At 48.1% G+C, this 16363-nt stretch overlaps 1 protein-coding gene across 1 annotated transcript in view; it reads right to left on the minus strand.

Annotated features, from left to right (window-relative positions):
- The window catches only part of RALA (RAS like proto-oncogene A), a 44871-nt gene that overhangs the window by 14057 nt on the left and 14451 nt on the right, over window positions 1–16363 (minus strand). The window contains exon 3 of the mRNA XM_056857549.1: window positions 9761–9969. Within this exon, the coding sequence (XP_056713527.1) occupies window positions 9761–9969 (209 nt within the window). The remainder of the gene's footprint in view (window positions 1–9760; window positions 9970–16363) is intronic.

The following is a 16363-nucleotide window of genomic DNA, read 5'->3' on the forward strand; positions in this document are numbered from 1 at the left end:
GTCCAGGGGATTGGAGGTCCAGCACAGGAGCGTCCACAAGTGGTACTTTAAGCATGGACATAGCGTGGGGAGCCAGGCTGTATAATTTCCTGATGTTGGGAGGAACCTGCTTATTGGATGAAGGTTTATCCCATTCCTCCCTGACCGCTCTTACGAAAAATTCAGGAAAGGGAACGGTATTAGTCTGAGGCTGAGGTCTAGGGAAGCATTTCTTGACTCCCTGCTTCCATTTGGACTTGGACTCCTCAGATGAGTCCATGTCCTCATTTAAATCAAGAGCTAAAATGGCCTTGGCCAGTAGACCTTGATAGTCCTCTCCTGAGAAGAGTCTATCATGCTGATCATAGGGTTGGGAAGGCTCCTCATCCGAGTCGAATTCGCCTTCCTCTTTTTCTTCCCCTTCCTCCCCTTCATCCTCGAGGGAGGAAGTAAGTGATTTGGAGGTGTCAATTTGTGCCTCTACCTGAGTTACCCCAGGGGCAACCATTGTGGCTTTCCTGGCTGCCTTTGTGGGCCATGTGTTAGTTTTGCTATTTGCTGGGCTATTGTAATCACTCTCCTCTTCCAGGGTAGCTTGTCCCACAGGAGAGGGAGGGGGAATGTAGGGGCCCCTCCAGAGGGGGAGGCAGTCGTGCTTGGTACACTTGAAAAGCCTGCCAATGGCGCTGAAGGGCACAATTAATAAGGTCATCAGCATTTTCACAAGAAATAAAATGTCCGCCTGCCGTCTGAGGAGGAGGGGGGTTGCCAACTCCCGGTGGGAACAGACCCGCTGCCGCTGAGTTACCGGTTCCCGTCGGAAAGGACGCTGACGCCACTGACGCCAAGGCTGCCTGAGGATCGGGGACTGGATGTGAGGAGAAGAGTCGGGAGAGCTCCGCCCGGCTTTCTGACCGGCCGTTTTATTGCCACGTCTCTTTCTTTTCCCTCCCTGGTGCAGTGGCGCAGCTTTTGGGGGCTTTTTTAGCTTCGGCTGCACCGGGGATGTGACTGTCCGTGAGGGAGCGGCCGCTTTTGGCAACGTCCCTAATGGTCCGCAATCGCAGCCGTTGGGAGAGCCGGAGGTTTTTTGGGCGGTTTGGACCAGCCCGCTCTGATAGTTCTTTTCGGACAGGAGATCATCCTCCCGATTAGTAATGGCATCGACCATTTTGATCTCCACTCGGCCTAATGCCGTCTTAGAAAGACACACAAGGTCGGTAGGGAGGGTATTAGAATGGTAAGACGAAGAGAAAGGAGTGGGGGGGGTGAATGGACTCACGGTACAGAAAAGACAGAACCCTCTCCTATCTACTGCTATGTAACTTGAAGCACGGAGCTGTGCGAAGTTGCTGCTCTACCCGAAGAGGCAATACAAAAACTAGCTTCCTATAGGCTGTTTTCCTGCCAAGGGAGACAGGAAGTCAAAATTTTGGTCCTGCCTACCCGGATGTAGAGGAAAACAACCCCACAGATCAGGATGCCCTTGCCTCAGGGGAGAAGGCACAACTCCACCCCCTAGGACGTCCACAATCACAGCTGCATCTGACTAAAAGCTAGCTCTAGAAGGTTCCCTATTGTGACCCTGCACAAGCACAGAGCCCCTCAGAGTGATGCACCAAGACCATAAATAGGTAAGATGGTGAGCTTATGTTCCAAATCCATGAAGCACAATGTTTTTCCAATGTATGCCTTACAAATCTGTATCAGTGCTACAAGGCCACTGATAAACCTTCTATCCATATATTGTCAAAAGAAAATAAATTCTAAAGCGTGATAATATCACAAGTTTTTAACCAAGGAGTTTCAGGGTGTTTGTTCACAAATGAAAAAAAAGCAGCTGCTAGAGCGCCACAGAGTCTCAGCAAAACAAACAGATTCATCCATCTTCTCTGCTAGTGAAAATGGAGCATTGTTTACTCACCGTGAATGCTCCTTCTATTCTGAGGCGAAGGCGTCTTGATTTGCAGGTTATTTCCTTCCATCATCCAGGTAGGCAGGACTAAGATTTTTGAACTTCCTGTCTTCCCTTGGCGGGAAATAGCCTGCAAAACTCCCAGTTCAAACTTGCAAAGCTACTAAGAAACAGGAATGAAGCTCCTTTGCTGAACAACATGTAAAAAACACATATATAATCCTAACCAGAAACAAAACCGTAATGAACAAACGGTCATTTAACTCTGAAAAATCACGAATAAAAATGGTGCCGGTTGGGCAAGACGCCTTCGCCTCAGAAGAGAAGGAGCATTCACGGTGAGTAAACAATGCTCCATTCTCCTACTGAGGCTCCGGCGTCTTGATTTGCGGGACCTCCAAGAGCTCCCAAAAGGGTGGGAAGTGCACCCTATTCCACCACGTTCTGCAAAACCCTGCGGCCAAAGGTTGCCTGAGCCAATGACCAGGTATTTATCCTGTAGTGTTTGGTAAAGGTAGACACCGAAGCCCAGGTTGCGGCCCTGCATATTTCTTCTACAGGTGCTTGACGGTCAAACGCTGCCGAGGTAGCTGCGCTGCGTAAGGAGTGCGCTGTGATACCCTCTGGAGCGGGGACCCCCGTGGTCTCATACGCCTGAAGAATGCACACTCTAAGGGAACGGCTGATAGCCGCTGCCGACATCCTCATGCCCTTCCTAGGATTGTTAATTCCAATAAACAAATAATCAGAGAGACAAAAGTTCTTGGTCCTATCAATAAAAATACGTAGCGCCCTACGTACGTCCAGGGTGTGCCGGCTTCGCTCTTTAGGGTTTGATGGATTTGGGCAGAAGGAAGGTAAGTTTATTTCTTGTGCCCTGTGAAAAGGGGAATTTACCTTGGGAGAGAAAGTAGGATCTGGAATAAGTACTACCTTGTCCTTATGGAAAGTGCAGAGCCCTTTTCGTATGGAAAGGGCTCTGAGTTCGAGCACTCGTCTAGCGGACGTAATGGCTACAAGAAACAGAACCTTCATGCGAAGGTACTTTATGTGTACCATGCGAAGCGGCTCGAAAGGAGGCTTTGTAAGGGCACTGAGCACTAAATTTAGGCTCCAGGATGGGAATCTATGAGAGACTGGAGGTTGCGTCTGCTTTACCCCTTTAAGGAAGGCTAGTATATGCTGGTGCTTGGAAGTGGGAACTCCTTCCAATTCTGGAATAACGGTCGCCAAGGCTGCCACCTGCCGCTTCAAGGTAGATACTGAAAGCTTGAGGTTGAGACCCTCTTGTAGGAACAGGAGGATTCCCTGAGGGCCAGGGCGGAGAGGATCCAATTTCTTCCGCTTGGACCAACGGACGAAGGCTTTCCACGAGGTGTTATATATACGCCTAGTAGATGGTTTGCGTGCTTCTAAGATGGTATCTATCACCTCCTTGGGATACCCTCTATCTAGTAAGAACCCCCTCTCAAGCGCCACGCGGTCAAGGAGAACCACTGAGGGTCTGCATGCACCAGGGGTCCCTGTCGTAATGTTCCCCAATGAGTCGGAATTGGCCATGGATCTTGAATCGACATTTGGCGCAGGGTGGCAAACCAAGGATGACGAGGCCAATAAGGTGCTATTAGAATGACCTCGGCTTGTTCCTGTGTGATCTTCCTCAGCACCTTGGGAAGAATGGGCAGGGGAGGGAAGGCATAAAGCAGTCCCCGAGGCCAAGGACTTAACAAGGCGTCTACGCCCTCCGCTTTTGGATGTTGAAAACGGGAGAAGAACCTGTTCACTTTGCAGTTTTCTGCGGTAGCGAACAAGTCTACCAGGGGCATACCGAAGGAGTCTGAAACCTGCAAGAAGGTTGCATGGTCCAAGGACCATTCTCCTTCGTCTGCGAACTGTCTGCTTAGATTGTCAGCCGCTACATTTTGGGTTCCCTGATGTGTTCGGCCCGAATGGACAGCAGATTGGCTTGTGCCCAGGTAAAGATCTGAACCGCCTCCAGATGAAGGGAAGCAGACCGGGACCCCCCCTGCTTGTTCAGGTAAGCCTTTGTTGCAATATTGTCTGTTCTTACTAAGACATGCAAACCTCTGAGGAGGGGAGCAAAGGCTCTGAGAGCTAACTTTACAGCCTTCAGTTCTAAAAGATTGATGTTCAGGGAAGCCTCCGCCTCTGTCCATTTGCCCTGGGTGGTGTGGGATAACAGAGTGGCTCCCCATCCCCGGAGACTGGCATCCGTGATTAACTGCGTGGGCTCTTGGTGAATGTAAGGAGACTGCCTTCTTAGGTTCCTTTGATCTGACCACCAGAGAAGGCTCCTCCGTGTCTCCATAGATAGAAGGATAGAGCTGTCTAGTTTCCTGGCGATGTCCCTCTGAAAAGGACGGACTTGCCATTGAAAGGGCCTCGAATGGAATCGTGCCCAAGGCAGGATTCCTACTGCTGAAATCATTAGACCAAGAAGCTGCGCCAGGAACATGAGTCTGGCTTTCTTGGATCTGGCCATGGAAGAAGCAGCATTTTTCAACTTTTGAATGTGTTCCTGGGACAGAGAGATCGCATTGTGGACCGAATCTATGTGCACCCCCAAGTGAACCATTGACTGAGATGGGGACAAAGAGCTCTTGGGAAAATTTATGAGAAACCCGTGTTCCTGAAGAATCTGAATAACTCTGGCTGTGTGTTGTCTGGACTGCATTTCCGACCGTGCACAGATCAGGATGTCGTCCAGGTACGGATGTACCTGGATGCCCTCCTGTCTGAGCATGGCGATGAGGGTTACAAGAACTTTGGAGAAAACCCGTGGGGCGGGACCCAACCCAAAGGGGAGTGCCCTGAATTGGAAATGGGCCTCTCTGAATGTGAAAAGTAGGAAGCGTCTGTGGGAACTGTGAATGGGTATATGTAGGTACGCTTCTGTCAGGTCCACCGCCGTCATAAAGGTACCTGGGAATAGAGAGTCTATGATCGATTTGACAGTTTCCATGCGAAAATGCTTCCGAGCCATCCTTCTGTTTAGGTATTTTAAGTCCAGGATGGCTCTCCAGTCCCCATTCTTCTTGGGGACCGTGAAGAATATGGAATATACTCCCAGGCCCCTTTCGAGAGCGGGAACCTGCTCTATAGCCTGAATGGCTAAAAGATGTTGGATGGCCCTTACAGTTCTGTTGAGCGTCTCTATCTTGGATGGCACTGGAGACCGTAGGAAACGATCCTTCGGAACGGTGGTATACTCCAGCTTGTATCCCGAGTTGATGACTTGGGACACCCAACGGTCCGGTCTCGAGGCAGCCCATCTGGAACTGAAAAACAGAAGTCTTCCCCCCACCGGAATCTGTTTGGAATCATTGGGGGTTAGGTTTTGGGAACTTGTCTCCCCTCTCGGACCAAGGTTGTTGCCCCTGAGATCTGGAGAACTTCCCTCCCCTTCGAAAAGGTCTGGAAGGAATCCAGGCACCTCTTTTGAAGTCAGACCGGAACTTACTTTGGGACCTGGAGGAACGAAAGGACTGAGCGGATGGACCTCTCGATTCCTTCCTCAACTGTTTGGGAAGAACATGCTTTTTATCTTTGGTCTCCACGAAAATTTTATCTAATTTGTCCCTGAACAAACGACCCCCTTGAATGGGATAAGCCATCAAAAAAATTTTAGCCTTGAAATCAGCGGGCCAGGTCCTAAGCCACAGGGCCCGCCGAATTAACATTACAGAGGCCATGGATCGGGCTGTAAACATCATAGTGTCCAGTGAGGCATCGGCCATCATAGTTACAGCCGCCTGGACCCTCTCTAGACCCCCCAAAATTCTTTGTTGCTCCGGGGGCACTAGCTGAATCAATTTCTTGACCCACAGAAAGGATGCCCTAGCGAAAATTGAAGTAGTGGCGCTGGCCTGAATAGCTAGGGCCGCATTCTCGTGTGCTTTTCTGGTAAGTCCTTCAGCCTTTCTATCCAATTGGTCTCTAAGAGACCCTAGTCCGTCCTCTGGAACGAGTCCTGGTGATTGTAAATCAACAACCGGAGCATCCACTAAGGGAACCTTTAGAAGGTCCATTGCGTGTGGGGCGAGAGTGTAAAGCTTTTTTAAATAGAAGGAGGGGTCTGTCTATTGGAGGCAGGGTTGCTCCACTCCTCCTGAACGGCCCTAAGAAAAAACTCAGGGAAGGGGACCAGATTGTGACGTGTTTTCTTGCGAGGGAAGCACTCGGCGACACCCTATTTTAACCCAGGCCGAGTCCTCATTGAGATCCAAGGCTAAAATGGCCTTGGCCAAAAGGGATTGATAATCCTCCCCTTTAAAAAGACAGACCTGAGGCTCTCCGCCTAGGATCTCCTCTTCATTAGAATCGAATTCGCCCTCTTCCTTTTCTTCCTCAGAGTCAAAGGAAGAGGCTTGAGGATTGGAGCCAGGGTCCTGATCCTGTTCCACCACTTGGGTTTTTAATGCCGCTTTTGTGGGCCACTGCGAGCAGTTTGGAGGGCCCTCATTATGGGCTGTGGCGCCCCCTCCCTGTGTAGAGTGAGATCTACTAGAAGAGGAGGAGGGTGACTCACCTATTCCCTGCCCAGCAAAGGATTGAGTTCTCAATTGGTGGGCATGAAAAGACTGCCATTGTCTCTGCAGGGCAATATTAATTAATTCATCAGCCTCCTCAGTAGACAGCATCCAACTGCTAGAAGGAGGTGGGAAGGGCCCCCCCGTTTGCGCCGTCTGAAAATTTGGCGCCAAAAAGGAGGGAGGGAATTGGCCCGTCATTGAGGGAAAATTGCCAAAATGGCCGCCCGCCGCGAAAGAGGAGGGGAAAAACCCACCCGCCACAGAGGGGAAATGGCCGCTCCCCGAGGGAAGGACATTACCGGCTGCTGAAACAACGGCCAAGCCAGCCGCCAACGGCGTCGGCCCGGAGATGAAGGTCTCTGCGCTGTCCGGAGACTCGGAAAAGGCGGGAGGTCTTTTCCCGGCTTTCGGAGTCGCGGCGGCTCTGTGGCCGCGCTTACGCCTTTTAGCCCCTTGAAAGGACGGCGCGGCTTTCTTGACCGTTGTGGTCTTCCGTTCCTTCTTTCCCTTCGGGGAATCAGTTGGGGCTTGGACGGAGCTGTTCTGCTCCGCGCTCCCTAAAGCACCACAGTCGCAGGCATTGGGAGAGTCGGGTTCCTTTGGAGCAGACTGCACCAAACCTAGTTGGTAGCCTCCGACTGAGAGGAGGTCGTCCTCCCTCTCGACAATGGCGTCCGCCATTTTGAAACTCTGGAGGAATCACTCCGGGGCTCAAGAACCCTTAGAATACCCCAGAGCAGGAAACACACACACACACACACACACACACACACACACACACGGGACAGAGACCACACTAACAGACAAGAACAGCAACTTCAGAAAAGAACTAGACAAAGAAGCTGAATATCTAAGAGAAATATCTATCTCAAACCAAGTAAGCACAGAGCTGCGCTTACGACCTGCTAACCCTTCTGAGGCAGGACAGAACTGGGAGTTTTGCAGGCTATTTCCCGCCAAGGGAAGACAGGAAGTTCAAAAATCTTAGTCCTGCCTACCCGGATGATGGAAGGAAATAACCCACAAATCAAGACGCCGGAGCCTCAGTAGGAGAAGGAGGTGTTACCTTTGACCACCAAAAAAGGTTATGTTGGAGATCATGGGACCCACATATACAAAGGTCACGAGGACAGGGGCTGTAACATGGAAGGGAACGGGGTAAGACTGAGTGGAAAAAACAGGCTAGATCCAACCCAAATTGACCCAATATCCCCCACTCCCCTGGAATTCTGCTCACAGTGTTTCTGAAACATTTCAGTAAAGATTCCCAAGGAAATTTTTTGCTAAAAGCTTAAAATGTCATCCCTTCACTCCAATGCCCTGTTCTCCATTTTTGTCTGACTGCCAATCCAGCCATAAATTTTTTCATCATAAAAAATGGTTCAGCATAATGCTATCTGTGGCATGCAGTTTCAGTAGGTATGTACCTGCCCACCCACGGAACTAACTGTGGTACTACACTGCACACCTACATACTGAAGCTAGGTGTGAGCCAAGAACAAAGCATTCACATTTGTAGCACCCACATGGTGGAATTCTTTCCACAAAGGCTCACCTGCTGCTGAGCTTACTCTTAGTTACCAGGTATTCTCACAAGTGTTTAAAACTGCACTACAGTTTTGTTTTTTAATACTACCATGCCTATATTTATGTCCAATGATGGTTTTAAACTTTTAATGCTGACTTTAGAAACCTGTGTTTTCATCTTTTTAATTTGATGTGTTTTATTGCTTATCGTTCTTTTAAATTTGATCTGTACTATTGGCATTTAAAAGGGTATATTAGGGATTTTTATTACGACGTTAATAAGTTGTAAGGCAACTCAGTTACCAATTTGTGAAGGGAAAGGATGTAAGTATAACAATTAAAACAGATTGCTAGGTAACTGATACACTCTCCTTTAAGGAAAAAGAAAGAGACGGCCATAGATTGGCCACCAATCTTCATTTTCACGTTGCTAGGTGTAGCTCCCAATTCCCGCTGGAACACAGATACTTAATTGGCTCAAAAAGTGAGTCACCATATAAAGTCTATTTCTGTAATTATTGTTGACTAAGTAATTCCGGTCAACTACTCACCTCCATGGTTTCTCGTATCTGCCCTTGAAAAATGATCCACACACAAGATCTGCATTATTCAGCAGGCAGCAGCTGGTTGGTAGTTTTGATAAAAAAACCACAGAGATCAGCTGCTGAATCTCAAAATATGCAAGGACCATTACTGTCAGGGTGCAGGCAATCCTGCTTACTAAATAAAGAAGCCCAAACTCTGATTGTGTACGTAGGTGTAGCCATCAAGATACACTGTAGCACAGTGAAATCGTATAGGAAAAAAACCAAATTTCCTTGATTTAGTAACAGAAAAGTTTGCCACCCACAAAAGAAAAACCAGATCGGCATGAAGCTTCAAATAACTGTTTCCCATTAGAAATGAAGGTAACACGGGCTTCTTTTTCTTTTGCTTTAAGATTACGGTAGACTAGTTCAGCATCAAAATATTTGAATATGCTCTCTATATCGAAACACACATATAGAGAAGCTTTTCCTCCACATGCCCTCCAGCTACCGAAGTAATTTTGGCAAGGATAGGATACCATCATAGAATCCTGCAACGTGGGAGCATGTATAACAAGCTAAAAAGGAGGGGTGACAAATAGCATTCCATTATCCCTGCTGAATTTTACACCTTGCATCTACTTTCTAGGAAGCAACATTAACTTAATGAGCCAGAGCCATAAAGATTTTATAAAGCATGAGCTAGAGTCGTACAGATTTTGTAACACAATAAGCCACACATCCCTACCAGGCTCTAAACAGATTCCCATAAGAGTAAGATCTTTAGAGATTTGTTTCTTAGCCTCTTGTTGAGCCCAGTGCCTCATCCAAAAATAAGCTATGGGTAGATCGAAGCCACGATTTTTTCTCATCCCAACATATGCCCTTCCTCAAAAAACCACCAATATAAATACTTCAGGTTCAGAGGGGAAAAAAGCTTTCAAAGATTTGTAAAACTGATTTCCAAAGGCTCACTGGAGAAAAAGTGGATAAAAATATAAGACATTTAGACAGTAATGTCATCCATTTCGTGGGAGCCCAGGACACATTGCCAGCAACAAAATGCCTCAACAGAAGAAAGGAATACATTCCATGTACATATGGCAGCCCATGTCCCTGTAAGGGTAGAGGCGTTTTAAGACAGAGTACAAGGCAAATTTGAAATGGAAAAATAGTAACAAGAAGAGTTCCAGCACACAGCAAAAAAAATAAACAAACAAATCAGAGTCATTAAGATGAACCAGTTACCCTCTAATTACCTGAAGTCTGCTGTAGCTGCAAAAGATTCAAGCTCTGTAATGGAGAACACACAGAGAAAACCCTCTCCACTTCGGAAGTAGTTGTCTCTAATTGCAGCATAATCTTCTTGTCCTGCTGTATCCAGTATATCTATCTGGACTTCTTCTCCATCAAGGACTACTTTTTTCCTGTAGCTGTCTGCTTTGGTGGGTTCGTAATCTTCCACAAACTGGTAAGGAAGGAAAGAGTCAGTCCTGTGTATACAGCAACTATCAGGTTATAAATACAGAATGTTGGATCCAGAGTAACACAAGCCATGCAAAGTTTGCAGAACACCTCCACACACCGCAGCCCACTGAAATGCTGCTCCTGGGGGCAGTCAAGGGACCCACAATAAAAACAAAGGGGGTTGAAGTAGGGGTATGCTGAGCTTCTGCCGCCCTTCCTATTACAGGTATTTAAGTCTGGGTGTTTCCAGAGGAGCAAGCCCTTTGACCAAAGCCAAAGGGCTCTGAGCCCATGACTCACAGACCGGAGCTTGGTCAGTGGGGATCTGGGGCCAACCCAAAATGTTGCAGTTGTATTATATACTGCCAGTATATTTTTGCATTTCTTTGTAAGAAGCTTCAGAAGGGAAAAAAGCAGGGCAGAAATAAATAATAAAATGCCTTTCCACTAGGCTAAGTGTTCTTGTGGCTGCAGAAGAGCATCTTTGACCAAACATGGGGTCAATGTACTAGTACAGATGCATCTGTTAGAATACAGCCTTGGTTACTCACCATGAAGGCTTATTCTCTCTTGAGGCAAGGGCATCCTGAAGCTGTGGGTTGTTTTCCTCTCCATCTGGGTAGGCAGGACTAAAACTTTGACTTCCTGTCTCCCTTGACGGGAAAACAGCCTGCAGGAAGCCAGTTACCGTCTTGACTAGCTACGTTGACAGTAACAAGAACAAACTTGAAAGAAACCGGTTAGATCTTCAACAGGACAGAAAAACGTTAAAGGGTGTCCAACACAACATGGAGCCTAACTGGGGCTTTAGAAATATTGGATATTGTTCTACCCAAGTGAACTCTATTACTTGAGAGGTATCTGGTGCTTAATCAAATAGAGTATTGTATAAATTGATAGGGTGGGGCAGGATGCCCTTCACCTCAAGAGAGAATAAGCCTTCACGGTGAGTAACCAAGGCTGTATTCTCCTCTGAGGCAAGGGCATCCTGAAGCTGTGGGACTTTACAGAGCTCCCAAATGGGTGGCCAATACGATTACTCAACCACATCTTGTAATACCCTATGGCCGAATGCCGCTTGGGCCGAAGACCAGGTGCTAATCCTGTAGTGCTTCACGAAGGTTGAGACCGAAGACCAGGTAGCGGCCCGACAGATCTCCTCCACAGGAGCTTGCTTATCAAATGCGGCCGTGGTGGCTGTGCTACGGAGAGAGTGTGTGGTGATGCCTTCTGGAATTGGGACACCACTTGCTTTATACGCCTCTGAGATGCACAGTTTGAGTGTGTAGCTTATGGCCGAGGCTGTCATTCTTTGCCCTTTATTGGGGTTGGAAATCCCTACAAACATGAAGTCAGACTTCCTAAAGTCAGCTGTTCTGTCGATAAAGATACGGAGGGCTCTCCGTAAATCTAGTGAATGCCATGTGGTTTACTTGGGGCCTTTTGGTTTGGGACAGAATGATGGTAGGTTAATTTCCTGAGTTCTGTGAAAACGGGGATTTGTTTTAGGCTGGAAGGTGGGAACTGGTATGAGCACGACTTTGTCTTTATGGAAGACACATAAGCCCTTTCGAACAGAGAGTGCTCTGAGCTCCGAAACTCTCCTGGCCGAGGTGAAGGCAGTAAGGAAAAGTACATTCATACGAAGGAATTTTAAAGGTACTGTTCAGAGAGGCTCGAACGATGGAACAGTGAGGGCTTTTAATACTAGGTTGAGATTCCAAGTTGGGAATCTATGAACAACCGGAGGTTGAGATTGGGAGACTCCCTTCAGAAATGCAGAAATATGTCTGTGTTGTGCTGTGGGACATCTCTCCGAGAAGGGGAGTACTGTTGACAAGGCTGCCACCTGGCGCCTCAAGGTGGAAGATGAGAGTTTAAGGCGGACTCCTTCTTACAAGAACTCCAGGATTCTTGGTATGCCTGCTTGAAGTGGGTCGATCTTTTTTCTTCTAGCCCATCTTACGAAGGCCCTCCATGATGTGTTATATATGTGTCGGGTGGAAGGCCTTTGGGCTTCTATGATGGTGTTGACCACTTCATTGGAGTACCCGAGATTTAAGAGGGCCCTCCTTTCAAGTGCCAGGCGGTCAAACAAAACCATTGCGGGTCTGGATGTAACAGTGGACCCTGGTGAAGAGTGGCCCTGTTTGTTGGAATCTGCCATGGTTCCCTGCATGACATTCGTTTCAGAGTCACAAACCAAGGCCTGCAAGGCCAATAAGGGGCTATTACAATTTCGCTGGCTCTCTGTTGATGGATTTTTCTCAGAACCTTGGGAAGGATTGGAATTGGGGGGAAAGCATAAAGCAGTCCCCTGGGCCAAGGGCTCAGGAGCGTGTCTGTTCCCCTCCACCCTTGGGTGGAAGTACCTTGAGTAAAATCTTGGTACCTTGTGGTTTGACTCTGAAGCGAACAAATCTACGGAAGGGGTGCCAAATATGTCTGTGATCTGATGAAATACTTCCGTGTCTAAGGCCCATTCTCCCTCGTCCACGAACTGGCGGCTTAGCAAGTCGGCTTGAACATTGAGGGTGCCCTTTATGTGTTCCGCACAGATTGATGGTATGTTGGCCTGAGCCCATGTGAATATTGCCGAGGCCTCCTTGTGTAGTGAGGAGGACCTGAAGCCGCCCTGTTTGTTGATGTATTGTCTGTCCTTATGAGGACATGGTGGTTTCTGATTGTTGTTGAGAACTCCAGGAGAGCTAGCTTTACCACCCGAAGCTCCAGTAAATTGATGTGTAGTCTCGATTCCTGTTGTGACCAGCGGCCTTGGGCTAGCTGGTCGCCCAGAGTGGCTCCCCAGCTGGAGAGGCTGGCATCTGTGAATACCTGAATGGGATCTTCGTGTATGTATTGTGTCGACTTTCGAAGGTTCGATGGAGTGGATCACCAGTGGAGGCTCTGTCTGACCTTGAGAGTAAGGGTAATTGTTTTGACCTTCTTTTGAATGATATCTAACTGGTGTGGGCGTAGAAGCCACTGTAAGGGGCGTGAACAGAAACGTGCCCACGGAACGACTGCAATACAGGCTACCATCAGTCCCATAAGTCTCGCTAGTGACATGAGTCTGGCAGCCTTCAATTTGGCTGTGGAAGAGGCTAATGCCACTATTTTGTCTATCCTTTCGTTGGGTAGGGATAAGGAATTGGTTTGTGAATTGATCCTGGCCCCTAAATGGGTCATGGTCTGAGACAGTTTTAAGGAACTCTTGCAGAAATTTATAAGGTACCCGTGTTCTTGGAGCACCTGGAGGACCCTGTCTGTGTGTGTACGGGACAAACTTGGAGTTGGAGTGCAGATCAGGATGTCGTCCAGGTACGGGTGCATCTGGACTCCCTCCTGCCTGAGAATGACTATTATGGTCACCAAGGTGTTTGTGAAGACCCTCGGAGCCTAGGTCAACCCGAAGGGGAGGGCCCTGAACTGATAGTGACTGTGTCCGTAGGCAAAGCGTAGGAATTGCCTGTGCGAGGGGTGAATGGGAATATGGAGGTATGCCTCCGTAAGGTCCACCGCCGTCATATAAGTACCAGGGAGCAGGGACTCCACTATAGATTTTACTGTTTCCATGCGGAAATGCCTGCGAGCCATCCTCTTGTTGATGTATTTGAGATCAAGGATGGCCCTCCAGTCCCCGTTCTTCTTTGGGACGGTAAAGAAAATGGAGTACACTCCCTGGCACTTCTGTTGGACGAGGACTGGCTCGATGGCCCTGATTTGGATCAGATGTTGTATGGCTGCAAGGGTTCTGGCATGCTTGCCCTTTCTGAATGAAGTTGGGGAGCACAGGAAATGCTGTGAAGGTTGGGATGTGAACTACAAAAGGTATCCGTGTGTCAGAATTTGTGAGACCCATTTGTCTGGATTGGACAGAGCCCACCAGGCAGTGAACTCCTGCAGCCTCCCTCCCACTTGAATGTGACTGGCGTCACTGTGGGTTATGTTTTTGGAACTTGTCCCCTTTATCCATCCTGGACTGGGAACCTTGTGGCCTTTGGAATCTCTCTCCCCTCCGAAAGAACCGAGAGTTGTTCCATGAACCTCTGTTTTGTCCCCAAGAACCTCTCCGAAAATCCGGTCTAAACCTGGGCGTAAACTTTGGGGCACGAAAGGCAGGATACGAGGGAGGCCGGTGATCCCTCTTGATTTGCATGGGGAGAACCTGTTTTTTATCTTTGGTCTCGATTAAGATGCTATCGAGCTTTTCCCCAAACAAGCGTCCTTCCTTAACTGGATAAGCCATGAAAGTAGTCTTGGCCTTAAAATCCGCTGGCCATGCCCTGAGCCAGAGGGCTCATCTAAGCGAAGTGACCAAGGCCATTGACCTTGCCACGAATGACATGTTGTCAAGGGAAGCATCAGCCATTAGGGTAATGGCATTTTGGACCCTTTCTAGGACTCTGAGGTTGTCCTCAGGAACCAATTGAATTATCTTTTATATCCACAGATACGATGCCCTAGCAAATATGGTGGTGGTAGCACTGGCCTGGATTGCTAAGGCCGAGGCCTCATGTGCCTTTCTTGCTAGGTGGTCTGATTTTCTGTCAAGTTGATCCCTAAGAGATCCTACCCCATCCTCTGGAACCAGGCCCGGCGACTGCAGATCCAAAACTGGGGCGTCCACCAGAGGGACCTTGAGGATGGCCATAGCATGCGGAGCGAGGGTATAGAGCTTTTTAATATTGGGGGGTATTTGTCTATTGGAAGAGGGGTTTTCCCACTCTTCTCTAACCACCCTCATGAAGAATTCTGGAAAGGGAACCGAGTTGGGGTGAGTTTTGGGTCTAGGAAAACATTCCTTGACTCCCTGTTTCGATTTTGGTTTGTCAGTGGATTCAACATCCTTGTTAAGGTCAAGGGCTAAGATGGCCTTGGCCAATAGGGTTTGGTAGTCCTCTCCATTATACAGCCTAGTATGCTGGTTTTCCCAGGAAAGAAAATGGCCAGCAGCCGCCGCTTGAACTGGAAGGGGGGTTGCCATGTCCCGTCGGGATAAATCCCGCTGCAGCCAAATTACCCGTCCTCGTCAGGTAGAACGTCGCCATCTGAGGAGGAATGCAGGCGGTCGGAGAAGAGTCGGGTGTGCTACGCCCGGCTTTCTGTGCAGTACAGCCCTTATTAGTGCACCTCTTCCTTTTAAAAGTCGGTTGCTGCGGCGCGGCTTTTAGCGCGGCTTTTCGGACCCTTTTGGTCTTGGGTTTCGCTGCAGGCTGTTCGTTGGGCGGGGAGCCGGCCGGCTGATTCAAACTCCCTAGTGGTCCGCACTTGTGGCCGTTGGGAGAACCAGCACCTGAGGGGGTGGTTTGTACCAGCCCCCTCTGGTAATCTTTTTCAGAGAGGAGGTCGTCCTCTCTAATCTCAATGGCGTCGGCCATTTTGAAAAAAATCACCCTACTTTCTCTCAGACGAGGGAAAACGAAGGGGAAGGAAGGAAGGGGCTAATTTAGGGAATAAGGAATTAGGTAAAAACACAGGGAAGACTTACTAGACAATAAACAGAACGAAGCAGCTCTAAAGGAGAATCTTATCTACGTCTATTTGGGTCTTTGGCACAGAGCTGTGCGAGGTTGCCTGCTCTACCCGAATAGGCAGGATGGAAACTGGAGGCTGCAGGCTGTTTTCCCGCCAAGGGAGACAGGAGGTCAAGGTTTTAGTCCTGCCTACCCGGATGGAGAGGAAAACAACCCACAGCTTCAGGATGCCCTTGCCTCAGAGGAGAAATGTGAATCTGCACAAACAAAATCACGAATCATCATTATCAGAAGTCCAAACTGCTATATTATTCACTGCTTTAAAGAAAAGCCCTTGAGAAGTGTCAGAATGATCATGAGCAAAAAAACCTGATTTGGCTTTTTACAAGTCTGGTGATATTGGCTAATCATGAATGTTCACCAATTAAGCTGAGGAAGAACTTACATGCAGGTAACTAAGTAAAACAGTGAAATGCTGAGGAGTATTTTGGGACTTTCCCTGGAATAAAGTGCAGACATCATAAAGGTAGCTGGTATAAGATAACTAAGGTATGACCTCCCCCCCCCCGTTATGTTACATCATCATCAAGTCACCAAGGAAAACAATGGGCAGCCCAGTCCTGAAGACCAGCCAGCCGCCACAGAGGGAAAAAGAGACCAAATAAAATAAAACATTTTTTAAAAGGGGGGAAATACCCCCCTTTAAAAAACAGAAAAATGTGGCAAAATATGGGTCACCACACCAAGTAAATTTGGACTTGTGGATCACCATACCAAAGAGATTTGGAATCACCGATCTAATGTTCCCACACTAGGTTCCACTCTCCCATTCCTAGAATGTTTAGCTATGTAATTACCATGAGTACACAGCCAAGGTGATGTTATATTATTAGGATGCCATCATCACCTACTTATATT

This window comes from Euleptes europaea, chromosome 11 (genome assembly GCF_029931775.1).
Source record: "Euleptes europaea isolate rEulEur1 chromosome 11, rEulEur1.hap1, whole genome shotgun sequence".
Lineage (NCBI taxonomy): Eukaryota > Metazoa > Chordata > Lepidosauria > Squamata > Sphaerodactylidae > Euleptes > Euleptes europaea.